The sequence below is a fragment of the Chionomys nivalis genome, chromosome 14 (assembly GCF_950005125.1).
Source record: "Chionomys nivalis chromosome 14, mChiNiv1.1, whole genome shotgun sequence".
Taxonomy (NCBI): Eukaryota; Metazoa; Chordata; class Mammalia; order Rodentia; family Cricetidae; genus Chionomys; species Chionomys nivalis.
In genome coordinates this window covers 70874687-70900878 of record NC_080099.1, presented here as the reverse complement: position 1 = coordinate 70900878, position 26192 = coordinate 70874687, and the positions used below count along the sequence as shown (strand labels likewise).

The 26192-nt window shown below is 43.3% G+C and overlaps 2 protein-coding genes across 4 annotated transcripts in view; one reads left to right on the top strand and one right to left on the bottom strand.

Annotated features, from left to right (window-relative positions):
• The window catches only part of Greb1l (GREB1 like retinoic acid receptor coactivator), a 262261-nt gene extending 243529 nt beyond the window's left edge, over positions 1-18732 (top strand). Inside the window, exons 23-34 of the mRNA XM_057789098.1 lie at positions 1420-1973; positions 2159-2261; positions 3493-3648; positions 4093-4232; positions 5605-5766; positions 5879-6083; positions 9136-9298; positions 10470-10697; positions 11599-11740; positions 12938-13138; positions 14954-15092; positions 16141-18732. Coding sequence (XP_057645081.1) covers positions 1420-1973; positions 2159-2261; positions 3493-3648; positions 4093-4232; positions 5605-5766; positions 5879-6083; positions 9136-9298; positions 10470-10697; positions 11599-11740; positions 12938-13138; positions 14954-15092; positions 16141-16304 — 2357 coding nt within the window. The 3' untranslated portion in view covers positions 16305-18732. The remainder of the gene's footprint in view (positions 1-1419; positions 1974-2158; positions 2262-3492; positions 3649-4092; positions 4233-5604; positions 5767-5878; positions 6084-9135; positions 9299-10469; positions 10698-11598; positions 11741-12937; positions 13139-14953; positions 15093-16140) is intronic.
• Positions 18733-21892: 3160 nt separating this feature from the next.
• Positions 21893-26192, bottom strand: part of Esco1 (establishment of sister chromatid cohesion N-acetyltransferase 1) — a 77088-nt gene continuing 72788 nt past the window's right edge. For all 3 annotated transcript variants that reach the window (XM_057789021.1, XM_057789022.1, XM_057789023.1), the window contains one exon: positions 21893-22925. In XM_057789021.1, coding sequence (XP_057645004.1) covers positions 22778-22925 — 148 coding nt within the window. In that variant the 3' untranslated portion in view covers positions 21893-22777. The remainder of the gene's footprint in view (positions 22926-26192) is intronic.

The window sequence follows — 26192 nt, the reverse complement described above, 5'->3', positions numbered from 1 at the left end:
CTGATGAAACTTCTCGGCACCTACACAGGAACTCCTGGATGCCCCAATGAGCCAGGGACAAAGGGAAGTAGGGCGCAGGCAGAGCAGGTCCAGGAGATCACAGCAGAGACTGCAGCCCCAGCAGCGGGGGCCCGCTTTCCCTGGCGGGGACCTTGAGGCCTGCCCTCTAGTCAGGCCCTCACTGCTCTGGGTTGGTAGCCTTAGTGAAAGGGCAGGAAACTGTTCCACAGCTAAGGACCTTGCAGACAAGGCAGGCTTGGGGGTGGGGGTGGGGGGCGGGTGTGTAGGAAAGAAAGCCTTGCAGCAGGAGCTGGGGGGGGGGGGCGTTTGTGCTCTCTACCGGGACAGTGCGCCCCAGGATAGCACACACTCACCCATCCAGATGGGACTTCTCAGCACCTATGCAGGGATTCCTGGTGGCCCCAATCCGTACTCTTTTCTTGATCTTCCAGGAAAAAGTTATTGGTCATTCTGTGCTGAATGGGTGGTGACCGACAGACGGTCCAGTTTCTCAGCCCACGCAGGGCCGCAATCATCCTTCTCCCCTGAGATGGCGAGGAGCACTGTTTTTATATACACAACATGGAGTAACTTAAGAGTAGGGCACCATGATCTCAACAGTTGGCAGCCCCCCAGTCACAGGAGCAGGAAGGAGACTTTCTTTCTCAGAAAAGTATTGTTTATTATCTTTAATTATGCATGTGTGTGTGTCCAGGGTGGGGAGTGTGCACATGAATGCTGTGCCCACAGACGCCAGAGGCATTGGACCCTGGAGCTGGAGTTCCAGGCACTTGTGAGCCACCTCACATGCGTGCTGGAGTTAAACGTGGGGCCTCTGCAAAAACAGCATATGCTCTTAACAGCTGAGCCCTCTCTCTAGCCCGAGCGAGGTTTTCTCCCATAGCCGGGATTAGAACTGGCTCAGAGAGGGCCTTCAGCCATGAGTATTTAGAGGTTCATCCACCAGCGCAGGAGCAGGTCTACTTTCTTACTGCTCCCATGGCGACATCCCTATCCTGGTTTAGGAAATGGCTCTAGACCAGAGAACTCACCAGAAGTGGAAGGCTCTCAGCCCACTAAGGCGGCAAGTGTAACCAAAAAGGACTTGACTGTGGAGCCATCTGAAAGAGGAGGTGGAGGACTCTCCAGAAATGTGGGTGGCTCTAGAAAAGGAACAACGGGTGACAAAGTGACCTTGTGAACCCTGCCTGGCTTCCCAGAGAAAGGTGGTCATCCAGGAGACAATGTGGGAAGGAAACCAGGGCACACTCTAGTTGTGTCTCCCATGAGCCACAGCAGCCCAGGCAAGGGAGCTGGAGGAGGCAGTCTAGAGGCCCAGCTCCCCCCCCCCAGCCTTTAACTCCTGACCTTGACACTGGGGAGCGGGGAGAATAGACGAGCCCCACTGTCCTCTTCCAGGTTCCATCATGGAGAACGGGGTGAGTTCCTCCAGCACAGCTGACAAATCCCAGCAGCAGCCTCTGACCCCCAGCGTCCGGCTGGATGAAGGGGTCTCCGCCAGCACTGCTGTGGTTGGGGAGAGCCTGAAGCAGGAGTGTGACTCCTTGGGCCTTCCAATGGCCAGCAGCACCACCTCCAAGCCTTCTTCGACCTCACCCTCAAGTGCCCAGGCTCTTGCATGGTCAGGGCAGCCCTCCAGAGGCTGCCGGGGTCTGCACACAGCCTTGCCCCCAGTGGTGATCTTATCCAAAGCTGCATACAGCCTGCTGGGATCCCAGAAGGGCGGCAGGCTGCCACCCTCCGCGTCCCTGCTACCCCACGCCGATGTGGCCTGGGTGAGCTCCCTGCGGCCAGGCCTGCACAAGGACATGGGCAGCGAGGAGCAGTCCCTTTACTACCGCCAGTGGACCTCTGCCCGGCAGCACCACGCGGACTACAGCAACCAGCCAGACCCCGCCTCAGGCGCCGGGACCTTGCACCCGAGGCGCTTGCTGCTCACTGGGCCCCCCCAGGTAGGAAAGGCACAGGGCAGGCTTTGTCTTGGCTGTAGGGGTACAGCTTGGGGGTTGGCAAGGGTGGCAGAAGACCTCATTCCGACCTCAGCTAAAGAGCCAAAGTGTGAAAGAAATCTCTTTTCTTCTTCCTTTCCCTCTCTTACCCTCCTCCACCCTTCCTCAACTAAAACTATCTCCATCAGGTGGGAAAGACTGGCTCCTATTTACAGTTCCTTAGGATCCTTTTCCGCATGCTCATCCGGCTGCTGGAGGTGGACGTGTATGATGAGGAGGAGATAAACACAGGTGAGGCTGGACACTATGGCCAAGGCCTGAGACCCAAGAACCAAGGTTGCTTCACCCTCTGAATGTCTAGGGTAGCTAAGCTACAGAGTTATATCATGAGATTAAAGACAAGATATTCAGCAAATAATCCCAAGTGAACTGTGGCTCTCAGCGTCTGGGGGCCTCTCCCCAGGGTGCAGCAAGCTGCTGGGCACAGCTGTTTCATCAGCTTTCGTAGGTGCCCAGATAGGTAAATCATCCTGTGGTCCTTCCAGCCTGCACTGTGCTCCTAGACACCACAGCCTTTGATTTTACCGAACATGCGGCTCCAGAGGCGCTGCAGTGTCCCCTGAGCTGTCCCTAGCAGAAGGGCCTCGCTTTCTCCTTTCCCATCACTCTGGTGACAGTTGAGTCTCCATAGGAAGTAACGCCTCAGCAGCAGGATAAATGAGCTTGCTAGCAAGAGTGAGAGCAAGCAAGCAAAAAGCAAAAGATCCCTCTTCCATATCCTTTGCTGTACACTGCCACCAGGAGGTGTGGCCCAGAGTTAAGGTGGATCTTCTGGTCTCAAATGATCCAGTCAAGAAAATCCTTCACAGGTGTGCCCAGCTGCATTTTTTTGTTTTTTTTTTTTTTTTTGACTTCAGATGCAGTCAAACTGACAACCAAGATTAGCAATCCTTGTCTCAAATTTTTATAGACATGCTAGGGCCATGGAGACAGTGCTAGGGCCATGGCTCAGTGGTAGAAAGAACGCTAACAGAAGCATCGCAGAGCTAAAGCTGAGAATTTTGATCATCCACGTAAGTATGTGTCTGGAGCACCAGGAGACTCTGGTCTTACGGGTTGGGCGCTGTGAACTGAGCTAGTGTGAGTCTGTGAACTACTCAGGGCAAGTCTGAAGGAATGGTTCTGGTTCCATCTACTTTGGGATAAGAACTTGTTTCAGGGCTGAAGAGATGGCACAGATGCTAAGAGCATTTACTGCTCTTCCAGAAGTCTAGGGTTCAATTCCCAGCATCCGCATGGCAGCTCACAACTTTCTTAACTCCAGTTCCAGGGGATCTGGCCCCCGTCATGCAGACATACATGCAGGCCCTTAACATAAATAAGTTAATTAAAAATAAAAACAAAAAAGGGAGAGCTCATTTCTTAAAAGTGCCTTTGTCACAACGTCCCAGGCTTTGCGCCTCAGAGTGGCGGGCGGGAGGGAGGAAGCGGGCCCACCTGTCCTGTGCCTGCCCTGCCCTAGATCACAATGAAACCTGCGGAGTAAGTGCGTCGGAGCACGAGCCCTGGCCTGACATCGAGACCTTCAGCAAAATGCCCTTTGACGCCGGTGTGCACGACCCCAAGTACGGTCCGATGAGCCTGGTCTACACGGAGAAGCTGGCTGGGCTCAAACAAGGTGCGTATACGCAGAGCCAGGCTCTGAAGGTTTTGAGGGGACTCTAAAGCAGGGTTTGGGTAGGGGAGGGAGTAATTCTGTTTTTCACTCTTACACATGAGCACACATACATCTTGATTTTTAAACTTGCTTATCAGGGCTCAAATTATATAGCTCTTTGAGCCAGGCAGTGGTGGTGCACGCCTTTAATCCCAGCACATGGGGGCAGAGACAGGTGGATCTCTGTGAGTTTGAGGCCAGTCTGGTCTACAGAGTGAGTTCCTGGACAGGCTTCAAAGCTACAGAGAAACCCTGTCTCAAAAAACTATATATATATATATATATATATATATATATATATATATATATATATATATTAAGATGTCCGTACGAGAAATAAACATTTCTTTCTAAGCTTTATGTGCATGCCATGGAGATAATAGTTTCTCATCCCCTTATACACAGAAGTAATAAAGGAATATAAAGTTGAGGAACCCCGGAAACGAGAGACCATGTCTATGATGCTGACCAAATATGCGGCCTACAACACCTTCCACCACTGTGAGCAGTGCCACCAGTACATGGACGTCACGCCCACCTCCCAGGTGCAGCTGCTTTGCCCGTGTGGGAACTCTGTTGCCACCATGAACCTTGTATGTATGGGGGCAGGGAGGATGAAGCCCGAGACTCCTGGCTTCAGGCCCTAGAAAAACAACAGAAACTATTACTTAGCAGTTGTCTCTTCCGTCAATGTGCTTCTTAGTACAGGAGCTCACTGTTTCAGGCTGGCTTCAAATTCACAATCCTGTATACTGAACAGAATTATAGGCGTGCCTACCGTGCCTGGTTTTATTTTCTTATTTTTTGGGCATTAGGGATATATCTCAGGGCCTTGAAAATGATTGTTAGACATTCCAGCATCCCCAGCCCCTACTTTGGGGGAGAAGCCCCATGTCATGTCCCCACTTCTCTTCTTGAATTTTATGTCTTGGCACTGAGCACCTGGGACCCTGTTGCTTCTAGGCTGTGCTGAACAAATTCCCCAAACCAGTCACTGTTGTAGCCATTCTTGGAAGGCTCCTAGTTTGTTGACAATTCTTTAAGTGGTGTGTGTGTGTGTGTGTGTGTGTGCGTGCGTGCGCACGCATGCATATGTGAGCTGGTTCCCTCATTCCACCATTGTGGGCCCTAGGGATCGGTAGCAAGCCCTGCTGAGCTATCCCACTGGCTCTGTTCACAATTCTTCACAGGATATAGAAGAAACAAGTGCCTTGGCCTATAAATTATGTGTTTAGAAATTTCCTACATAGAATCTCCTGACATAGTTTCTGTGTGACCACAGTACAAGTAATAGATCCCCTCATTTGTGATGTGGAACTAGAATTTGTGAGAAGAACTTCCATTATTCTTTTTCTGAAATGTAATATTTAGGTTAAAACTATTAGGAAACCTACATGGATTTTAGGTGCTGATGAAAATTTGTTATGCATTAAATCAGTTATTGGCTTCATTGTACAGCCCACAGAGTTATACTTACGCATGGAGACAGGCTCCTGGACACAGACAGCTTAGATATACTTGGCTTCTATGAGTCACGTGGTCTTTCCCTGATGTCAGCGTTCTGAACCAAATGTTAGAAACGTTTCACTGTTCACTATAACCAGAAAAGATGGAGCCACAGGCACGCTTTTAATTCTAGCCCTGCTCTCTAAGAGCGGAAACTTAACGTGTCCACTGTGATTCACAGAGGAGAGTCCTCTGTACCTGGGCCTTTGAGGAATGTTTCTATAGCAGGGCTCCACACTTGGTTCCGGCAGCAGTGACAGCTAGAAACGATGAAGCCTTTTCCACATTGCCCCCAGCCAGAATGTCTGGGGCACTAACTCATCTCAGCTGCTTGTGTCAGAAATCTCAAAGAATGGCCTGGAAGTCAGGAAACCATATACTGACCATCCCTCTCTTTGTCTGCAAATCTAGATATCTGACTCAACCCTGCATGCATTCACCTTTTCCTCTTCTATGCTGGGAGAAGAAGTCCAGCTCTACTTCATCATTCCAAAGTCCAAAGAGAGTCATTTTGTCTTCAGCAAACAGGGTAGACACCTGGAAAGTATGCGGCTGCCCCTGGTTTCAGACAAGGTGGGCTAGAGTTTTTGGGTGTGAGGGCTTTGGGCCCTAGGTGGGTCCTCCAAGAGTCTCACACCTGAGGGCTTTACTTCCCATTCTGCTCTCGTTTGTTTTCCTTTCACAGAATCTAAATGCAGTCAAGAGCCCTATTTTCACTCCTTCCAGTGGTCGCCACGAGCACGGACTCCTAAACCTTTTCCATGCCATGGAGGGCATCAGCCATCTTCACCTCCTGGTGGTTAAAGAATATGAGATGCCACTGTACCGAAAGTACTGGCCCAACCACATCATGCTAGTGCTTCCCGGAATGTTCAATAATGCAGGCGTGGGTAAGACAGGGAAGACGATGGGAATTCATTCCCTTGACTGCATCTTCCAAACGTTGCTCATGGTCCTCCTGACCATGGGTCTTTTAATTCTGAGTTCTTCCTTCTCCCACTTTGTAATCTTGTAGACCCTAACATTTTTTTTTCAAGTTTATAAAATTTTTAACTTCTGAGGACCAGAAAGGACTAAGTCGCGGGACAGGGAGTCTTCGAAGAGTGGACTCCCAATGTTCCTGGGCTGGACATTCTAGGGTCAGAATGTATCCATGAGGAATGCTCCTAGGGAGGGAGGTGGCGATGTGTGTGATTGAGAGGGCTCCCTTCTGTGTCTCCTGCTAAGGGCACAAGGCAAGTTCTAGTCCTGTCAAGGAACTGAAAGCATTTAGGTTATGGAAGTATTTTAATTAATTATTGTATGGTAAGGGTGAAACTTTAGCTTTTCATGTGGTATCCAGATGTGCCAACACTATTGTTAAGACATATTCTTCCCCAAGAATGGCATGGCACTCTTGTCGTCTATGAGAGGGTTTATTTCTTGGCTCTCTACAGCTCCGTCTTTATGTCACTAACACATAGCTTTAGGTTTTGAAAGGAAGAAGTATAAAACCTGCACCTTTTAAAAACTTCAGACATATGTATGGATTATGATAATATATGTAACATATAATCAGATCAGAGTGTACATACTTTCTCTAAATAGGAATCACTCTCATATATTTGGGGTTTTGTATTCTTCCAGTCATTTTGATATGTATAGTGTTGTTTTAACGAAGCTCATCAACTATGCTATAGAAAACTAGAATTAACTCCTCCTGGTTGGGGCTCTTTGCTGGACTCTCCGCACTTCTTCCTCTCTGCCCTTCCCAAGCTTTTCCACTGAGCTCTTCTGTTTCTGAGTTCTTCTGTGTCTGGCTGGATTCATCTATGTAACAACCTTCAGTTTCATCCATGTTTCTACACGTGTACAAGTGTCTGGGTTCCTTCTCTGTGCAGCCCTGGCTGTCCTGGAATTGCTGTAGACCAGGCTGGCCTTGAACTCAGACATCCACCTACCCTCTGCCTATTGAGTGCTGGGATTAAAAGTGTGCACCACAACACCCAGTTTTTTTGTTTTGTTTTGTTTTGTTTTTAACAAGCCAATCTTTGGTTCATTTCTTGCATTTGAAATACTTGATGAGGGGCTGGAGAGATGGCTCAGTGGTTAAGAGCATTGCCTCCTCTTCCAAAGGTTCTGAGTTCATTTCCCAGCAACCGCATGGTGGCTCACAACCATCTGTAATGAGGTCTGGTGCCCTCTTCTGGCCTTCAGGCATACACACAGACAGAATATTGTATACATAATAAATAAATATTTAAAAAAAAAAAAAAAAGAAATACTTGATGATATCCTTAGCCTGGGATTCTTTGCCACAGTCCATTAAAAAAAAAAAGAAAAAACTACATGTAGCCAGGTGGTAGTATCACATGCCTTTATGTATATTGTGTTATCTATGGGAATCTACGTTGACCTCATTACTGAAGATGTTGTGCAAATGTCTCTTTAGTATAATGGTCATATCTTTTTTGGATATACGCCCACCAGCGGATTTGCTGGCTCACACTTCCAGGTTCAGTTTGCTTTAGGTAGGACTGTGCACATTTTCTATAATAGCTGCCCCACCAGCTCACAAGAGATCCCTTCCCTCTGCATTCTTGTCACCATCGATTAGTTACTTCATCATGTTTTATAACTATGAACATTGGGCATCTTGCCATTTATTGGCATATCCTTTTATTTTCTTCAGTATTTTGTGTTTCTCATTATACTATCTTTTGCCTCCTTGATTAAGTATATTCCTAAGTATTCTACCTTTTCATGCCATAACAGAACTAACTTCCTGAAACTGTTCCTTTTAAATTGCTGAATTCTCTTATAGTTCTAACAGTTTCCTGTGTATTTTTTCCACATATGCTATACTGTTGGGGAACATCGTTTTACTATTTCTCTTTCTTGCCTATGGGCTCTGGCCAGACATCGCTGCTCTTTCTTCACTGGCTGCCATGTTGCTGTCCATTTGTCCTGTGTGGTCCATAGGGTGCTGAGAATGCAAACACAGACTCTTGAGGGGAGATGTTCCTAAGTCCTGGTATTACCTTGAGCTAACCCTGTTTGGGGTTCTTCCATACACTAACTAGCCCTTTTTGTTATAATCTACATTTTGTTTCATTTTAGGGTGGCCCACTTATAAAATTTAGCTAGCTGCGTGGTAGCACACACCTTTAATCCCAGTGAGTTTGAGACCAGCCTAGTCTACAGAGCAAGCTCCAGGATAGGCTCCAAAGCTACACAGAAAAGCCCTGTCTTGGAAAACAAATAGTAATAATAATAAAACAAATAAGTAAAGTTTAGCTAATTCCTCTAACTTACCACTAACATTCCAGAGTGTATGTCACATGCTGACCACCATGCTGACCACATATAACTTCACCATCACTTCTTTTAGAGGGGAGGAAGCCAAAGCTCAATAGAATTGACTGAATGAGCCTGTCTCCTGTCTCTGGCCTATTCTCTTGCTCTGTATCACACATCTACTGTTCTATCTTTTCCACAGTTCAGATCTAGGATGGGTGCCTGTTTCCAGAATCGCCATAGGTGCTGTTAAACTCTTCATCAAGGCTCTGTCTTCCTCTCTGATGGATGTGCAAGTGGCTGTCTCTAAGAGCAAGGCCCTAGTCACTAATATCATTTGCTGTATACTGTGTCCTTTGTCATATCAGGGAAATGGAATTCTTGAAGTATATTCCTCAGATTTGTTTCTGGCCATTCACTAGACTTAAGTGAATCTCTAGTAATGGGCTCCAGGAATCTGTATTTTAAAATACATTTCCAGTGACTCTTTTGGAGATTTTTAACACATTATAAAGCATCAGATTCCCCCTGGTGCTGCCTGACATGGGTGCTAGGAACCAAATTAGGGTCCTCTCGGTTTCTCTCTAGCATGCCCCTTCCGTGGATGCCAGTGGAGGTCATGTGACTGGTCTGGGTGAAGGATGTCAAGCTGTGGCTGCTTTTCAGGTGCTGCTAGGTTCCTCATCAAGGAGCTGTCTTACCACAATCTAGAACTGGAAAGGAACCGCCTGGAGGAGCTGGGAGTCAAACGGCAGTGTGTCTGGCCTTTCATCGTCATGATGGATGATTCCTGTGTCCTGTGGAATGTTCACAGCGCTGAGGAGTCGAGGTGTGTGTGTGGGGGGGGTGACAGACACTTCCAGGAGCTTGTGGGGGAGGGGCGTGACAGACACTTCTAGGAACTTGTATGTGTGTGTGGGGTGACAGACACTTCCAGGAACTTGTGGGGGGGGCGGTGACACTTCCAGGAACTTATGGGGGGGTGACAGACACTTCCAGGTAGTTGTGGGGGGGTGCGGAGGGGAGTGACACTTCCAGGAAGTAGTATGTATGTGGGGGTGACACTTCCAGGAATTTGTGGGGGGGGGTGACACAAAGACCCAGATAAAGCATTTTCAGCTGTAGTTATATTTGGGAGTAAAGAAGAGACAGTTCCCCTGAGCATGGCGGATTATAAGAGCACTTAGTAGGTCACTGGTGGTTACTTAGGGATGTTTCTTCTAAAGACAGTGTGTCATTAAGTTCCTGGGCCATTTCCACATTTTGGTATTCGTTAGCTACAAAAATCTGTTCTGGCCAAGGCATAGTGTTACACACTTAGGAGGCAAAGGCAGGGCGACCACTTCGAGTCTGGCACCAGCCTGGTCCACAACAGCAAGTTCTAGGCCAGTCACACAGAAAGACCATGCGAAGAGACAGACCTGTTCCGGTGCTGCGGTTCACTTCTTCCGCCAGCCTGACTACCGCAGTGGAAAGGAAGTCATGTGGCCTGTCTCAAGCTCACCACTGTAATACAGCTGAAATCCTGTCTTCTCCTGGAGTCCTAATAGTCCTTCACAGTGCTCGGGCAATGCTGACTACTGAAATGATTGTGAAATTGCCACAAACTCAACAGTGCCCCCAATGAAATGCTGATTTCCTATCATTACTTCTGTGGATTTGAAATCAATGAAATGCTCATACAGTTATTACATGTAATGATCAGAACTGGCCATTTCTGTACTCCTAACCTTTGTCACGTCTTTGTTAACTCATGTTCATTATTCATGTTGAAATATGAGCTGAATTCCTTTCTTCTCCTCCTCCTTTTTTTTTTTTTTTGCCTTGATAACATACACTACCAAAGGCCATCTTTTCTGAGTCATGACAAGTAGTGTGACTGGAGTTGACTTTCTTAATATAAATAATCTTAGTACATCCTTCACAGCATTCCTAATATATAGTAGCATTGGTTCAAACATTTATTGACATTTTCTAGAAACTAACTTTACATTTTACAGCCAGCCCACAGAAGCAGGAATCTCCAGCAAGAATGTGTCCTTGAAGAGTGTCTTGCAGCATATTGAAGCCACACCAAAAATTGTCCACTACGCAATTCTGGGCATACAGAAATGGAATAGCAAGCTGACGTCTCAGAGCCTAAAGGCTCCATTCTCAAGATGTCATGTGCACGATTTCATTCTCCTCAATATAGACCTGACTCAAAATGTACAGTATGACTTCAACAGGTAGGTCAGTCCTCACGGATGCGGGTCACCGTGGCATCTGCCAAGGGATGTCCATTTCAACCTCTTCTGCCTTGAATTGCCAAGCCCCTTTCAGCTAACTTCCCTGGCCCAGAATTCATTATGTGACACAGGCTGGCCTCACACTTGTGACCCTCCTGAGTGCTGGGATCACAGGCATGTGTCACCTAGCATGACCTAGACTTGATACTGGAATGTTAGCTACCTGATTACTCAATAAACTGTTGAATCAATACTGATCCATGTGTGGACCTATGAATGTCCAATATTAACCCCATATTCATCCTGAGAACTAAGGAAGAAACCACTCTCTCCAGTGCTGTAAGACCCACAGAAGGCAGCAGTAAGGCCTTTTGAATTGATCATACCCACATTCCTAAGAAATCTGAAATGGTCAAGGAATGATATCAGAAACCATAAAGTCTTTTTTTGGGGGGGAGGGGAGGGGTTCAAGACAGGGTTTCTCTGTAGCTTTGGAGCCTGTCCTCTTGTTGACCAGTTTGGCCTTGAACTCAAGCCTGCCTCTGCCTCCCAAGTGCCATCACTGCCCAGCAGAAACTATGAAGTCTTAATATCCACCCCCAACCTGTAGCTATTAGAATATCCACTGCTTCCGTGCTTCATCCTGTATGTGACCAGAACTGTAAACCACAAGACCTCTGGCTCTCCTGACCACAGGATATATAGCCCTGTGTCTGACAGGAACAACCTAAACCCCATGGCCTAATAGAAGCAAGCCCTCCTTCCTTTAAAGCTTATAATGCCAGATGAGTAGAGTGTGGGGCAGCTCTTCGGGGACAAGGTGATGTTTCAGGCCCTCCCCTAATGTCTGCCATGCATTTTTCTGTATAGTTATCATAGCTGAGATGTGGTTCTGATTTAGGTATTTCTGTGAAGATGTTGACTTTAACCTGAGAACAAACAGCAGTGGCCTGCTCATCTGCCGCTTTAATAACTTCAGTCTCATGAAGAAGCATGTTCAGGTTGGAGGGCAAAGGGACTTTATCATTAAACCAAAGGTTATGGTAAGTTCTATGCAGCTTGATTCTACTGTTGAAAACAAGCACAAATGCTCTCTCATAAATGGCTCTGTCATTAAAGTACTGGCACATAAGTGCTTTTTTGCTGCGTTAGAAAGGGAAGTAGCCCGAGTCCTCAGCACCAGCTGCGCAGGGAAGTCCCAGAGTTAAGCCTTAAAGATTCCAAAGCTCTATGGTTTGTTTTCCACCTGCCTCTGCTTCCCGAGTGCTAGGCTTAAAGTGTGGGCCCGGCTGCAAAGCTTTTCAAGACAACCTTTATGTAACCCAGGAGAAAAATACTGATACAAATACTCATCTGGTCGTGTGTGTGTGTGTGTGTGTGTGTGTGTGTGTGTATGCGCGCGCGCGTTTCTGTGTTTTTAAGAAAATATTACAGCTCAAAGCTTATAAAGAGAATTCTTTACTCCATTCCCGGGGGAGGGGGAGCTTGCTGCTAGCTTATCGCTACAGCTGAGGAACTCCCGCCTTTTGTTGTTGAGTAGGACAAGAGTCAGCCCAGACACATGAGCAGCACTCTAAAGACTTCCCTTTGGGCCCAACAACATATTTATTAAATACAGTAACATTCCAAAAATTCTTGCTTTAACTTAAGTAACACTGGACTATTCTTCAAGTGAGAGAAGGGGGAATGCAGAACAAAATGAGACATAGAGCACATCAGGCCACTGCTATTAATACGGCAATTCCTCTTTAGTTGCTAGTTTTTGAAAGTTAATTTTTTATTTATGTGTATGAACTTATTGCCTGCCTACATGTATGTGTGTGCCCTGTGTGTGTATCTGGTGCCTGTGGAGGCCAGAAGAGGGTGTTGGATCCCCTGGATCTAGAGCTACAGTGGTTTTGAGCCTCCATGTGGCTGCTGGGAACCAAACCTTGGTCCTCTGCAAGAACAGCTTAACCACTGAGCCCTCTCTCCAGCCCCTACCAGTCATTTATCTGGAATTTACCATCATTAACCATGGTCTGACAATCTATGCCTTGGACCACACTTTGGTATTGTGTGCCTAATTTAGAAATTATAATGTATTTATGTATGCGCAAACATTCATGAGTGTTCAATTCTAAGTGTAATTTCAGGTGTCCTTTGGGGGTGCTGTATATGGAGTTATCAGGGTGCAATCCATTGTGATCTTAGGCATTTCATTCACTGACAGGCACATCTCCCATGACCTCTGATTTCAGGTTTCAGAGAGCTTAGCTCCCATCTTGCCCCTTCAGTACGTCTGTGCTCCCGACAGTGAACACACGCTACTGGCAGCCCCTGCACAGTTCCTTCTGGAGAAGTTCCTTCAACATGCCTCATATAAACTCTTCCCCAAAGCCATCCATAACTTCAAGAGTCCTGTACTGGCCATTGACTGCTACCTTAACATTGGACAGGAGGTAAAGGCGGGACTGGCTAGTCCTGGGTGCCACATCCATTTCTTCCCCATTTTAGTTCCATTGAAAACATAGATTGTTCTAGAAGAGCCAATGACAGTATGATTCAAAGGGCCCCACAAGAACAGAATTAGCCAGTGCTCTGAAGAGCCTGCCCTGGCGGTGTGGACAGAAGCAGCCACTTGCTCATTTAAACACTGACAAGACTGTGCTGTCATTATGTGGATTTTTTCGAGATTCTCTTCTTGAAAGGCACACAGTATCTTTTCTGATGAATAAGTACAAGCTCAGCACCTTTACAGCTGCCATCTCTCCTCTTCCCACTCTCAAGCCCCTCAGTTTCCGTCTGTTAGTTACCATTTGCATCTCCCTGTGTTTGCCAAGAAGCTTTTCCTTCACATTATCTTAAGTCCATTTCATTAACTTCAATAATGTAATATATCCTTATAATGAATTTTTTAAAACAAAAACCAGCCTAGTTGGCAGGATGGTATGTCTCAGTGGGTAAAGGCACCTGCTGCCAATGCTGCCAACTCCACCCTGAACCCAGATGGTGCAGAGAACTGACTCCATACACAAACTCTTTCAAGTCCTAGTGCATTCAATTTTGGAAACTAAATTTAACTTCTGTTAATAATCCTTGCTGTGGGTTATACCATTAACTTTATAAATAGAAACTTTAAAATCAGACGGTAGCTGAGCATGGAGGCACATGTCTGTAAACCCAGTATTCCAGAAGCTAGCCTGGGATACAGAGTGAGATTCTGCCTTAAAACACAAAGACCCAACCATGTGTCAGCACAATATCAACACTAACAGCAGCTAATATTTGCTTAATGCTGAACAGACTAAATTAACAATCAAAAATACTTCTATCCAATAGGTTTTCTTACCTGTGTAGATGAAGAACTGTACAATGCCACATGACTTCTAACTGAAGGAACCAGTGTTTGAATTCAAGTGTAGCTACCCCATTGTTCTCTCTTCTATCTTTCTGCTTTCCTGTACTGCTTGTGGTTATCGCCTATCATGGAAGCCACATGGACCTAGAAATGCTGTTTTAAGCTTATTTCAGAGTGAAATAAGAGTGAAATATATTTACTCTTTCCTATGAATTTTTTTTTTTTTACGGAATATGGTATTGTTTTGTTTTACTATTTATGTATATGGACATTTTATCTCCATGTGCATAAATACATGTCTGGTGCCTATGGAGGCCAGGAGAGGATGTAGGATCCCTTGAGACTGAAGTCACAGATGACTGTGCTGCCATGTGGATGCTAGGGGTCAAACCAGGGGCCTCTGGAAGAGCAGGCAGTGCTCTTAACTCTCTAGCCCCAGAATGTAGGGCTTTTTAAAAATTCACACACACACATTTCTGTCAGAAGAATGATTAATATAACATATGTATAATATATAATGAGAGATTTAAAAATATTAAAACTTAGCTGGGCGGTGGTGGCGCACGCCTTTAATCCCAGCACTTGGGAGGCAGAGGGAGGCGGATCTTGTGAGTTTTGAGGCCAGCCTGGTCTACAAGAACTAGTTCCAGGACAGACAGGCTCCAAAGCTACAGAGAAACCCTATCTCGAAAAACCACACACACACACACACACACAAAAAAAAAAACTATTGAAACTTTACTACTAAATAAGTACAAAGTGTAAATAATCAACAACTTACATTGAGGAAGTGTGGCTCTCACCTTACATCCCGACTGAAGAGGAAGGCACTGACTACAGTGTTCCTCAGCAAAAGGACAGTCCTCTATTGCTTATGAAATGTCTTTGGTTTTGTTTGTTTGTTTATTTCTTTCAGGTAGCCATATGCTATGTCAGCTCCAGACCCCATTCCAGCAATGTCAACTGTGAAGGGGTGTTTTTCAGTGGACTTCTCTTGTACCTCTGTGACTCTTTTGTAGGTGCCGATCTTCTCAAGAAATTCAAGTTTCTAAAAGGTAAGTCAAATTCAGTGTCTTGAATGTGAATGCTATTGTCACTAGAAGAAAAAAATCATGAGTTGAATGGCACACAAGCAAAGCTTTGGCCAAAGTTTGAATACTTTGATTCTAAACCAGGGCTACTGATAATATTGGGGTAAGATCTGTAATGAAAAAAGATTTTTTTTATTTGTGTTTATGTGTTCAAGAGCCTGCAGAAGCCAGAAGGTATCCAACGCCCTGGAACTTAAGGGTGTGAGCCATCTGACTGGGTGCTGGGGACTGAACCTGGGTTCTCTGCAAGCAGCAGGAAGGCTCTTAACCACTGAGCTATTTTTATCTGTGACTTCTTAAACAGACTTTTACAATTATTTATTTTAAAAATATATGTTTCTGGTATCTAATCTGGACAGAAGCTAGCTTGATTCTACCTATACCTGTTTGTAAGCAGTATATACACTCTAAAGTCATTTGACTGGGTCAGAAATCAACAGCAGAAAAATTGCATAATTGTACCCCCCAGACATACTCTTAGTTATGAGGCTGGCACACACACTAAAGTTGTCCTAATAGGTTCACCTTAAGAATATCTACAAATCCAGGACCACAAATCATCCTTACAAGATGACCTGAGGTCAGTGATAGAAGACACTCAGTATACTGTATGCACCATGAAAGTGGGCAGCTAGCTCTGAGTGTGTGTGTAAGAGTGGGTAGCGGTCGTTCTCAGGTAGAGGAAGGTATGTGCCTGAAGAGGCTGTTGGTTGTTGCTGTGTGTCTCAGCAGATAGTACACCGGGAGTACTGGTAAGCACTCCACGGCACAGACTGGGACCCAGCACACACAACAAAGTGCTCAGGTTGAGAACACCTGCTCTACAGACTCAGCAAACAATGGTCTTGGCAGTCACTACAAGAGAGGCTGAGGCTGAAGGAAAGCTCCTTCTAGCATCACTTTAAGCTCCTCGGCACTTTCGCAAAACGACTAAAAATAAAATATCTACCTGTATGTTGGTTCTCAAATGTGGTTAACATCCTTATCAATTTAACGTCTGTTCCTCCTGAAGGTGCTACCTTGTGCGTCATTTGCCAAGACAGAAGCTCCTTACGGCAAACAATTGTTCGCTTAGAGTTGGAGGATGAGTGGCAGTTTCGCCTCCGGGATGAGTTTCAAACTGCCAACAGCAGTGATGATAAGCCTCTCTACTTTCTTACTGGACGGCATGTATGAGTTTTTGAAGAAACCAAAAACAACAAACTGATCCCTAGATGGAGTGGGACAACAATTATTGGGGATTTTATTTTTCCTTTAAAGTACAATCACTGTGGAGCAAAGTGCAACATATTTATCTCTTCTCCAAAGAGCTCCCCAAATGTGACCAAGGTCTTCTTGGGGCACTGTCCTTCTTTAGTTCCGCTGACAGGACCCAGATTCAGGTCAATGCCACAGTGGGCAGTTATGCAATTACACAGGATGTGCTCTGCTGTGGGAGCCTGAGGATAGAGAACAAACATGGAGTATGCATTGTTTTTCCTACTACATTATGTTGGGGGGCAGGGGACCGACCGTCAGCATTAGCCAGCTTGAATGTGTTACGAAACTCACACCACTGGTGTGGAATTAATTGAAGATTAACACTTGAGGCCTGAACCCTCAGTTTCTCTTCAGCTCTGTACCTTGGTACAGTATTACTCAGGGGTCTGAAATGATAGAATGTAGAAGATATTTGTATTTAAAAAGAAATAGCTTTGTCTTTCTCTGTGCAGTGTTAGTTTAAGATTTATAATCTTATATATATCGAAACCTTTGGCAAAATTTCCACAGGAGTTAAAAGTTTACTATTTAAAGGGAACAAAGAATCAGTACATGCAGGCACTAGGTGCATTCATGAGGGTTCTCTGAGCGTGAGTCCTTTGTCTTGCCCATTCCAGTCTTGAAGCACACCGTGTCTATGAGAATGTAAACAGTGATTTGTACAAGAAACTATGTGGACAGATTAGCATTCTGCAGTTATGCTGTCACTGTTTCAGTTGAAAGAGCTGGCACCTGGAAACCCACACAACGGGCTGGGATTTATTGTGGATTTGAACTAGTTGATAGCTGTGACTCAGGCTAAGCATCCTTTAAAAGACTTAATCAGTAACAGCTGTCTTACAGTGACACACAAAAATGGGTGGAAATGGGAAACAGAACCAGACACGTTTTCCTTAATTTTATCAGTGACATTTTTCCTGACGAGTAAGGAAGACTCTGCAAAGCGCCTTTTGAACTCATTAAAATTAGTGGGTAGTGTATGACTAATATCAACAGTAGGGGTATAAGTTTCTATGGATTCCTCATAACATATTTTTCAGAAACATTTTGAGAAAATATTATTCCACACTAATCTATTGAAGTTTACATGTAAATTGATCTACTTCATGGTACCTTTTCAGAGTTTTCTCAGCCCACGTGTCAGATTTTATCTCTAGTTAAGATGGTCACCTTTCCTTGAATCTGTCTTAGAACCCAAGACTACCGAAAGTCTACTGAGCCTGCACTTATTGCAGTGTTAGCTGATAAGCTTGGTTATCCAGGAATAAAAGTTTACAGCTAGTGAGAAGATGGAATGGATTGCAGCTCTCTTGGTTCTAATATAGCTACTTATGAGGTTTTAAATGTATTTTAAATGGATAGTTCCTTTTAACCCCATTTTAAATTGTCCCTCAAGAAGGACCCTCCTTATTATATGCTTACTTCTTAACTTTAGTAGAGCGGAATTTTAGCAAAGAGGTATGTTCCAGGGCAGTCTAATTAAGGTATGAATGCATCTAACTTGTTCCTGTTTTGCTGAAAGGGTCCAATGCAGGTAATATCAAGAAAGCCACTGTTTGTGCAATATTTCAATAACACTATGTAGGGTAAATAAAAATACTTGAAATAATTCCACAACTATTGTGCCAGGGGTAGAGGCCTCTTAGGAGTTCTTACTGGCTTTTTCTTTTTGGACTCAGTTACTTTAATGCAGGCACTCCATGTTAGTTAGAGCGACACTCTGGAATTCAAGTGATCATGAACTGTAAACACTATTCCACTCCTCCAAGAGAAATGCCAGAATAGAAACAAAAGACTGTCCATCACTCGAATAATCGAGAAGTTTTCATTTACCTGCCTCTTTTTCTCCAAAGCCTAAATAAAGGTTTGGATATTTTAAAGTTACCTTAATCAGTGTAATCCTTTAGTGAATGCTAGGTCCTCTTTAAGGATGGAATTGCACAAGCCCAGACCATCATGACTTGTTAGTACATGTCTTGGTGTGTTTGATTTTACCCTCTTCCATTCCTGAGGACAGTGAGTTAGGGCAAATAGATTAAGTCACATGGTAATGTACCTGCAGACCTGCTGAACTTTGGCATGCATGACAGTTCACACAGGTTAATATTGAATGTAACCTAAAAAAAAATTAGAAAAACTGTAGTCAAGTTTTGGCTGTAATTTATGCAACTGCTTCTTGTGATTTTTAGAAAAGGGGGCACCTGTGTTACTTTGTTACTGTAAAATTTTCTTAACCAAAATTTGGTGAATTTCACTCACTAGTCAGTCTACCTCACATTTTGTTTATGATGTTGTGTCTATCTATAGTATGTTGTTGTTCATTTGGTGAATGTATTAAAATTCCCTCCCACTCCTCACTCTCTAAAGTTTGTTTTCTTTAAACCGATTTTCCCTAAGTTAAAAGGAGACATGAGCTGTGACTCTGGCAATGTCTGGTATTGTACTGTGGACGGCTCAGAGATTCTACTATCTTGGCACAATCCAAGGAAACACTTAAGTAAATAGTCGAATGAAACCTACAGCTTACCTAAAGCAGCTATATACACCAAAGTCTCTACTGGAAAAATGCAGACTGCTACATAATTATAGATGACAGACCTATGTAGAAGGCAACTATATTTACTTTTGTGGCCTCAAACAGTTCTGGGTCACTAACATTTATTATTAATTTGGATTTATTTCTAAATTCCACCTACTTTTACCAACTCTTAGGGGAAAAAAGGCCTTCCAGCTCTAATAAAGAACATTTATAATAATAGAATTTGAAACAAAATCACTCATCTAGGCCAAAGCAGTAACTATTTTTATGTCTGCTGACAGACAGGGAAGCAAGCTTCCACTACTTGTTCAAAAGTAACTGGCCTGGAAAGTCTAACAACATGCCAATTGCTAAAGTCTTAGAAGCCATAAGAAGGAAGGATGCATATGTGAATTACTACGGTGGAAATTGACTCAGCGATCTTTATTTGGGGGGGGGGGGTGCACAGGGTTTCTCTGAGTAACAGGCTGTCCTGGAACTTGTTTTGTAGACTAAGCGGGCCTTGAACTCACAAAGATCTGTTTGTCTCCGCTTCCTGTGTGCCACTACCACCCAGACAACTCAGCAATCTTAACTCTGTGTTAAGATTAACTGAAGCTGTGTTTCTACACAACTGGGCAACCAAGCCTGGCAAACAAGAGCCACTAAAACATCACAGTAGTCTGAAACTGTGTGAAACTGTGTTCATGCTTTTGGTAAATGCAGAGTTCACACTCACATATTATCAAGTTGATTAATACTCTGCTTTCTCCAATCCTTGCTCAAGAAACCATCCACACAATGCAGGCATACCCATCAAAACCTGTGTTTCCTACAATATGCTAGATATCTGCAAAAAGGACCAACAACTAACAAACATCTGTATAATCTGCAATTATATAAACTACTGAAGTCTGCAAGCGGCCACTGGCTGTGCTGTGACTGCTGCCTCCCACACCCCAGATGCTTTGTTGCTAACATCACAGAGACTCCCTTCTTCTCAAAGGCGGTGAAGACAGTGGTGACCTTCCAGAGTGTCTGTGGCTGTTTCCATGGTTTCCATCACTCTCTTCTGACTCTCTCCTGGTTTATGCTGTTTCAGATTCTCTCAAATGATGGGTGTGCCTTGCAGATCTCTAGTTCCCCTTTCCTACACCAGGATAATCTCATATAAACCTCCAAATAACAGCTTAAGCCCAAACCTCTATCAAACTCCAAAGCCACACAGACAACTAACTATCAAGGCAGTAATTCCACTTGCAAATTCTTAAAGAAATGTCCAAATTGTAAAATTTGATTCCACTGATGCCAACATTTAAAGCAAACAGTCACTATTTATCCTGCCCTCCCTCTATGTCTTCATCAAGCATGGCCTGCTAATCCAAGTAACGTGTTGAGGCTCACATGGAAATGGGACCTGTATTAATAAAGTTAACAGATTCAGAGAGCTACCACTAGTTCAAAGTTTCACTGTGCTTCCAAAAAGTCAAGGTATTTATCAGGCAAATAAGAATAAAGATGACTACAAGAGTATGAACACCAAGGGAAAATGATAATGTCAAAAGTCATACCAGGGGCTAAAGAGATGGCTCACCAGGCAAGAGCACTTACCATCCTTGTAGCAGACCTGCCTTCAGTTCCTGGCATACACATGGCATATATACAAAAACCCATGCAAAAGAAAGAAGTAGTAGTGGCCAGGCAGTGGTGGCACACACATTTAATTTGATGCCAGCCTGATCTACAGAGTAAGTTCCACGACAGGTTCCAAAGCTACACAGAGAAGACCTGTCTCGAAAAACCAAAACAGAAAAAAGAAAAAAGACAGAGAGAGAAATGAGGAAAAAAGTAGTAGTGGCATGTGCCTTTAATCCCTGCATTCAGAGGCAAAGGCAGGCAGATCTCTAAAGCCAGGGCTACACAGTGAGACCCTGTCTCAAATGATGATGATGATGATGATGTAATGAAGAGGAGATTGTAATGATGATGACTGGGGCTGGGAGGAGGAGACCTGGGCTGCAGACAGCTCGAGAGTTAGGACCAGAGCTCAGTTCCCTGCAACTACAGGCAGCTCACAATAACCTTGTAAATTTACTTCGAGAGAATACAATGTGAGGGACCAGGCATGCATATGGTACAGATACATTCACACAGGCATTCACATTCTAACTCTTAGAAAAATAGAAGAAAAAAAAAACTGTCACTGCTTTTGAGTCAGAATGAACAATTACAATCCCAACCAGTCTATTCATGGAAACAGTATAGACCTTTTTATGTTTTTGCTTGTAATGAACATTTGAATGAATAATGCAAAATTGACTGCATGTATGTCTGTATGAGGGTGTCGGGGCCCCTGGAACTGGAGTTACAGATAGTTAGTTGTGAGCTGCATGTAGGAGCTGGGAACTGAACCAGGATCCTTTGAAAGAGCAACCAGTGCTCTTAACCACTGAGTCATCTCTCCAGCCTGAAAGAGTACAGTCTTATACTACTCTATAAATAATAAAACAGCCGGGCAGTGGTGGCGCACACCTTTAATCCCAGCACTTGGGAGGCAGAGGCAGGCGGATCTCTGTGAGTTCTAGCCACATAGAAACGCTGTCTCAAAAAAACAAACAAACAAAAAAAAAACAAAAAAAAGAAAAAATAAATAAATAAGAAATTAAAAAAAAAACCAAACTTATAGGAGGATAAAATGTACAACTGACTGTTAATTATAATGCAAGTCCCTAAATTTTAGTAGGTTTTCCCTGGGGATATGATCATTTCAGTTCTAAAAGGCAATCTAACTGAAACCACAGTGACACAGTGGGCTGTGTTTCTTTCTTTCTTTGAAAGTTAATTAAATACCATATAAAATATTCAGGAAGAATTGACAAACTAGTAAAAACTATCTTTAAGAAGCCCATGTTTTAATTTTATGTCAGTCTTAAGCCTAAGAAAATCCCTGAAAGAGCACAAATACTCGACACAACATTGTCTCCATATATTTATCACTTAGAAAAGGTATCAAGTATTTTATTATTTTATTCTACATTATATACAGGTCATAAAAGGCCACAGCAGTTTTTCAACATATAAACCCTTTAAAAGTAGAGGGCACTATGAAAGACAGACAAGTATCAAAATGAAGTCCAGTAATGAGGGCGTATACTCAGTGCAGTATTTCTGAGGAATAACAGCGCAGACACCACCCACCCACATTGAGTTTACAACTATTCTGCAGTTCTTTGCGACTCTAGTCATTTATGGCGCCACATGAGAGCTTCCCACTGCTACCGTCAGGGAAGAGAAGTAAGCAATGGAGACTCTACTGCAAGTTATTTCACTTGGAGCTCTCCTTTTTTGAGGAATTTTTTTAGTATAGTTTAGTAGCTTCAAATTCTCAAGCATGTAATACTGTACTGTTCTTGAATAATAACTCAAAAAAACATTAGTTTCCACTCTGAAAATACAATCTTTAAACCTATAACTGGTATCAGCAGATCAATATAAAAAAATACAGTACCAAGCTACACTGGTATATTTCCATATTAAGAACTTCAAAATATACTTATCACTGAGACCATAGTCCTTGCATTAATTTTCAGTCCACTATGAACAATTATCTGCTGCATGTAAACATGTCTAAATAACTATAGATAAAATACAATCATAAATTTCTGTAAAAGATAATAAAATATCTTCTTTAAAAAACAAAACAATAAGCTATTACTGCATTGTTTCCAATTTTATGAAAATGGAACAACCATATGGTTGTTTCCAGTCCTGAGTTCATTTGTAATAAAAATGGCCCTAGTTCCTGGTTAAAGTCAGCAACCAATTCTTTCTCTTCAAAAGATGTCTTCTGGTACATTAGGCAACATCTGGATTAGTTGGTATTTTGTCCATTAATAAAATTATAGACCAGAAACTGACCAGTGCCACAGTACTGTGTTGCAAACAACTTTCCATCAGGAGTGGGATCTGAGAAAGCAATTTCTTCTTTACTCAAATATGAGCCATAAATAAAGTTACTCCTATTAGGGAAAAAAAAGGAAGGGTGGGGGAAAGGGAGGGAAGATTAAAAATTAATCTTTCTGTTCACTGAAACTGAACAACCTATCAAATTCATTTAGACAAGAAAGACTAAAGCAATGCTATGTTATTCTAAAAAACAAAATACCTGTTGGTCTTAAATATTATAAGTTGAAGTTGGAAGACTTTAGAAAAGCAATAGTTATAAAAAACGTTTGTCCAACATCATGTCATAAAGTACTCAACAACTCAGAGTTAAACTTCTCAATCAACGTATCAAACATGAATTCACAGTAAAAGACTATTTCTCAGATCAGGAAAAAGGTATGTCTGTCCTCTTCCCTTCAATAACACCACCAACAACGCTTACCAGCATAAACCGGAGAAGACATAAGCATCCCAATGAGAACGTAAGAAAGAAAGCACTTTCTTTGGCAGATGATATGATCTTACAAAGAGGAAATTCTGAGGGATTTACTAAAAAGACTGCTTAAAATTTAGTAAATGATCTAGGGAGTTAGAGAAATGGCTCAGCGGTTAAGAGGACTAGTTGGTTGCACATCCAGAGGTCCTCAGTTCAATTTCCAGCAACCACATGGTGGCTCACAACAATCGATAGTGAGATCTGGTGCCCTCTTCTGGCCTGCAGGTACACATGCAGGCAGAACACTGTATACATAATAAATAAACAAATAAAAAAACTTAGTAAATGATAGAAGGGTTGAGACTCAGACTGATATTCAACTGTGAACTGTATTAGCTATAGACCTGAAAAATGGGCAATCCAAACATGAACCTTGAAAACAACCAACCTCTAAAACTAGGATGAGCACAATGCTTAGGAAAATATTACCAAAAAACCTGTAAGCTAAAAACTATAAAATATTATTTAAATAAAAACCTAATAAAGAGACACCCATGTTTAAAAGTCAGAAAACTCAATACTGTTAAAGTGCTATTACTGCAGAAACTGATCCATAGCTAATTTCCTTGGAGAAAATGGCAAGCTGATCTTAAAATTCACAAAGAAATAAAAAGGATACTGAAGAGTCCAAATATTTTAAGAAAGAAAGAAAGAAAAGAAAGGAGAGAAGAAAAAGGCTGAAGGATTCATATATTCCCCATTTCCAAATATGCCACACAAAGCTGTAGCATTTAATACTGACATAAGTATAGACACACAGAACATGAACAGACATGTCTAGATAGAAACCTTTACAAGTAAGCCGAGCCAACAACTATTCAGGAAGAGTGCAGTCCTTGTAACAAATGGTGGGAGAATAAGATATCCACATGGCAAAAGTATATTTGCATGTTGTTATCACTTCTCATACAATAATAAACTCCAATAGAGCCAAAGCATGAGTATAAAACTAAACTAGAAAGATAAACATGAATCTTTGGGGCCATGCATTAGACAATGGATTTAAAAATATGATAATAAAAGGGACAAAAGAAAAAAAAAGCATGAAGTAGATTTCATCAAAATGAAGTGTGTGTCAAAGGACACATCCAAACATAGTGTACAATCCTAACATCTGGGAAGTGAGGAGACCAAAGGCTTAGTTAGGCTTTTAACCCCAGCACTTGGGAGGCAGACAAATCTGTTGAGTTCAAAATTAGCCCGGTCTACACAGCTAGTGCCAGGAAAGCCAGAGCTGTCACACAGAGAAACCCTGTCTCAAAAACCAAATAACAAAAAAGCTGACACAGGCTTGAATAGGTTCCTTTCTTTTTCTTTATGTGTGTCTGGTCAGAGAGAGAACTGAGAACACGTTGCTGTTTTGCCTAGACTGGCTGACCATGAGCTCCTTGCACTGTAATTATAGATACATGCCACCTTATCCTGCTTTTACACAGGTCCTAGGGATTTGAACTTAAGTACTCATAGTTACACAAAAAGAACTTCATCAACTGAGACGTTTTCCAGCCTCTCAATAGGTTTTTCATCTAAAGACGATGAAGTGAAGAACTTGAAGCCCTCATATATTGCTGGCTGGGTTATAAAATGGTGCAGACGCTACAGAACAGAGTTCAGCAGTTCTTCAAAACATTAAACTCATCAGTACTACAAGATCCCCAATTATACACCTAAGTATACACTCTCAAAGTTAAACACGTCCACACAAACACTGGTGTATAAATGGTCATAGCAATACTATCCATGAATGTCAGTAAGCAGAAACACACCAAATATAAACAGATGAAAGAACAAATAATTCTACTCTACTATTTGGCAATCATAAAAAAGCAATTTATTTTTTAATGTTTTAAAAAGCAGGATTGGGAAGAGAGCTTAGTTGGTAATGGGCAAGCACAAGAACCTGAGTTCAATGACCAGAACCCACATTTTAAAAAAGCCTGATGAGCCGGGCGGTGGTGGCGCATGCCTTTAATCCCAGCACTTGGGAGGCAGAGGCAGGAGGATCTCTGTGAGTTCGAGACCAGCCTGGTCTACAAGAGCTAGTTCCAGGACAGGCTCCAAAACCACAGAGAAACCCTGTCTCGAAAAACAAAACAAACAAACAAACAAACAAACAAACAAAAAAAAGCCTGATGGCACATGGGCTTGTGATCCTAGCCCATGGTGGAGACTGGCTCGTGGCTGTCCAGCCTCACCTGCTGGGTAGGTTCCAAGCCAGTGAGAGATTCTGTCTCAAAAGCCAAGAAGGACAGCACTGGAGGAGCCACACCGAAGACTGTCCTCTGGTTGCCACACAGAGACAAATATACATACACACGCGCACGCGCGCACACACACGCGCGCGCGCGCGCGCAGCAGCAGACAGATCCATGCTACCACATTGATGATACTTAGAATTCCACTTGTATGGACTGTTCAGTATAGAAATGTACATTGATACAGAGTAGGCTGGTAGCTGCCAGCCAGCAACTAGAGATGCGAGAAAATGGATCACTGCATGAGTGGGGTTAGGGATGGAGAGGGTGGGGGTAGAAATGTTCTACAGTTAGGTCAGGTGATAGTTATATACGTTTTGAGTATATTAAACCCACTGAATGGCAACTGGATGGACTTAGGGTGTAATTCTCAAGCCCACTGGCAGCATTTTTATACCGTCAGAAGGGAAAGTAAGTGAAGAAGCCTCTGCTCTACGCATTCTAACAGGGAGCTCACTCACTGTCGTACGACTATTACAACACTGCTGTTTCCATGGTTTGAACAAGAGCTACCTACATCGTTTGCTACAAGATTTAAAGGATGGAAAATAAATCCTCTCACTCCTTTAGGACTATTTGTGTTTAAATAC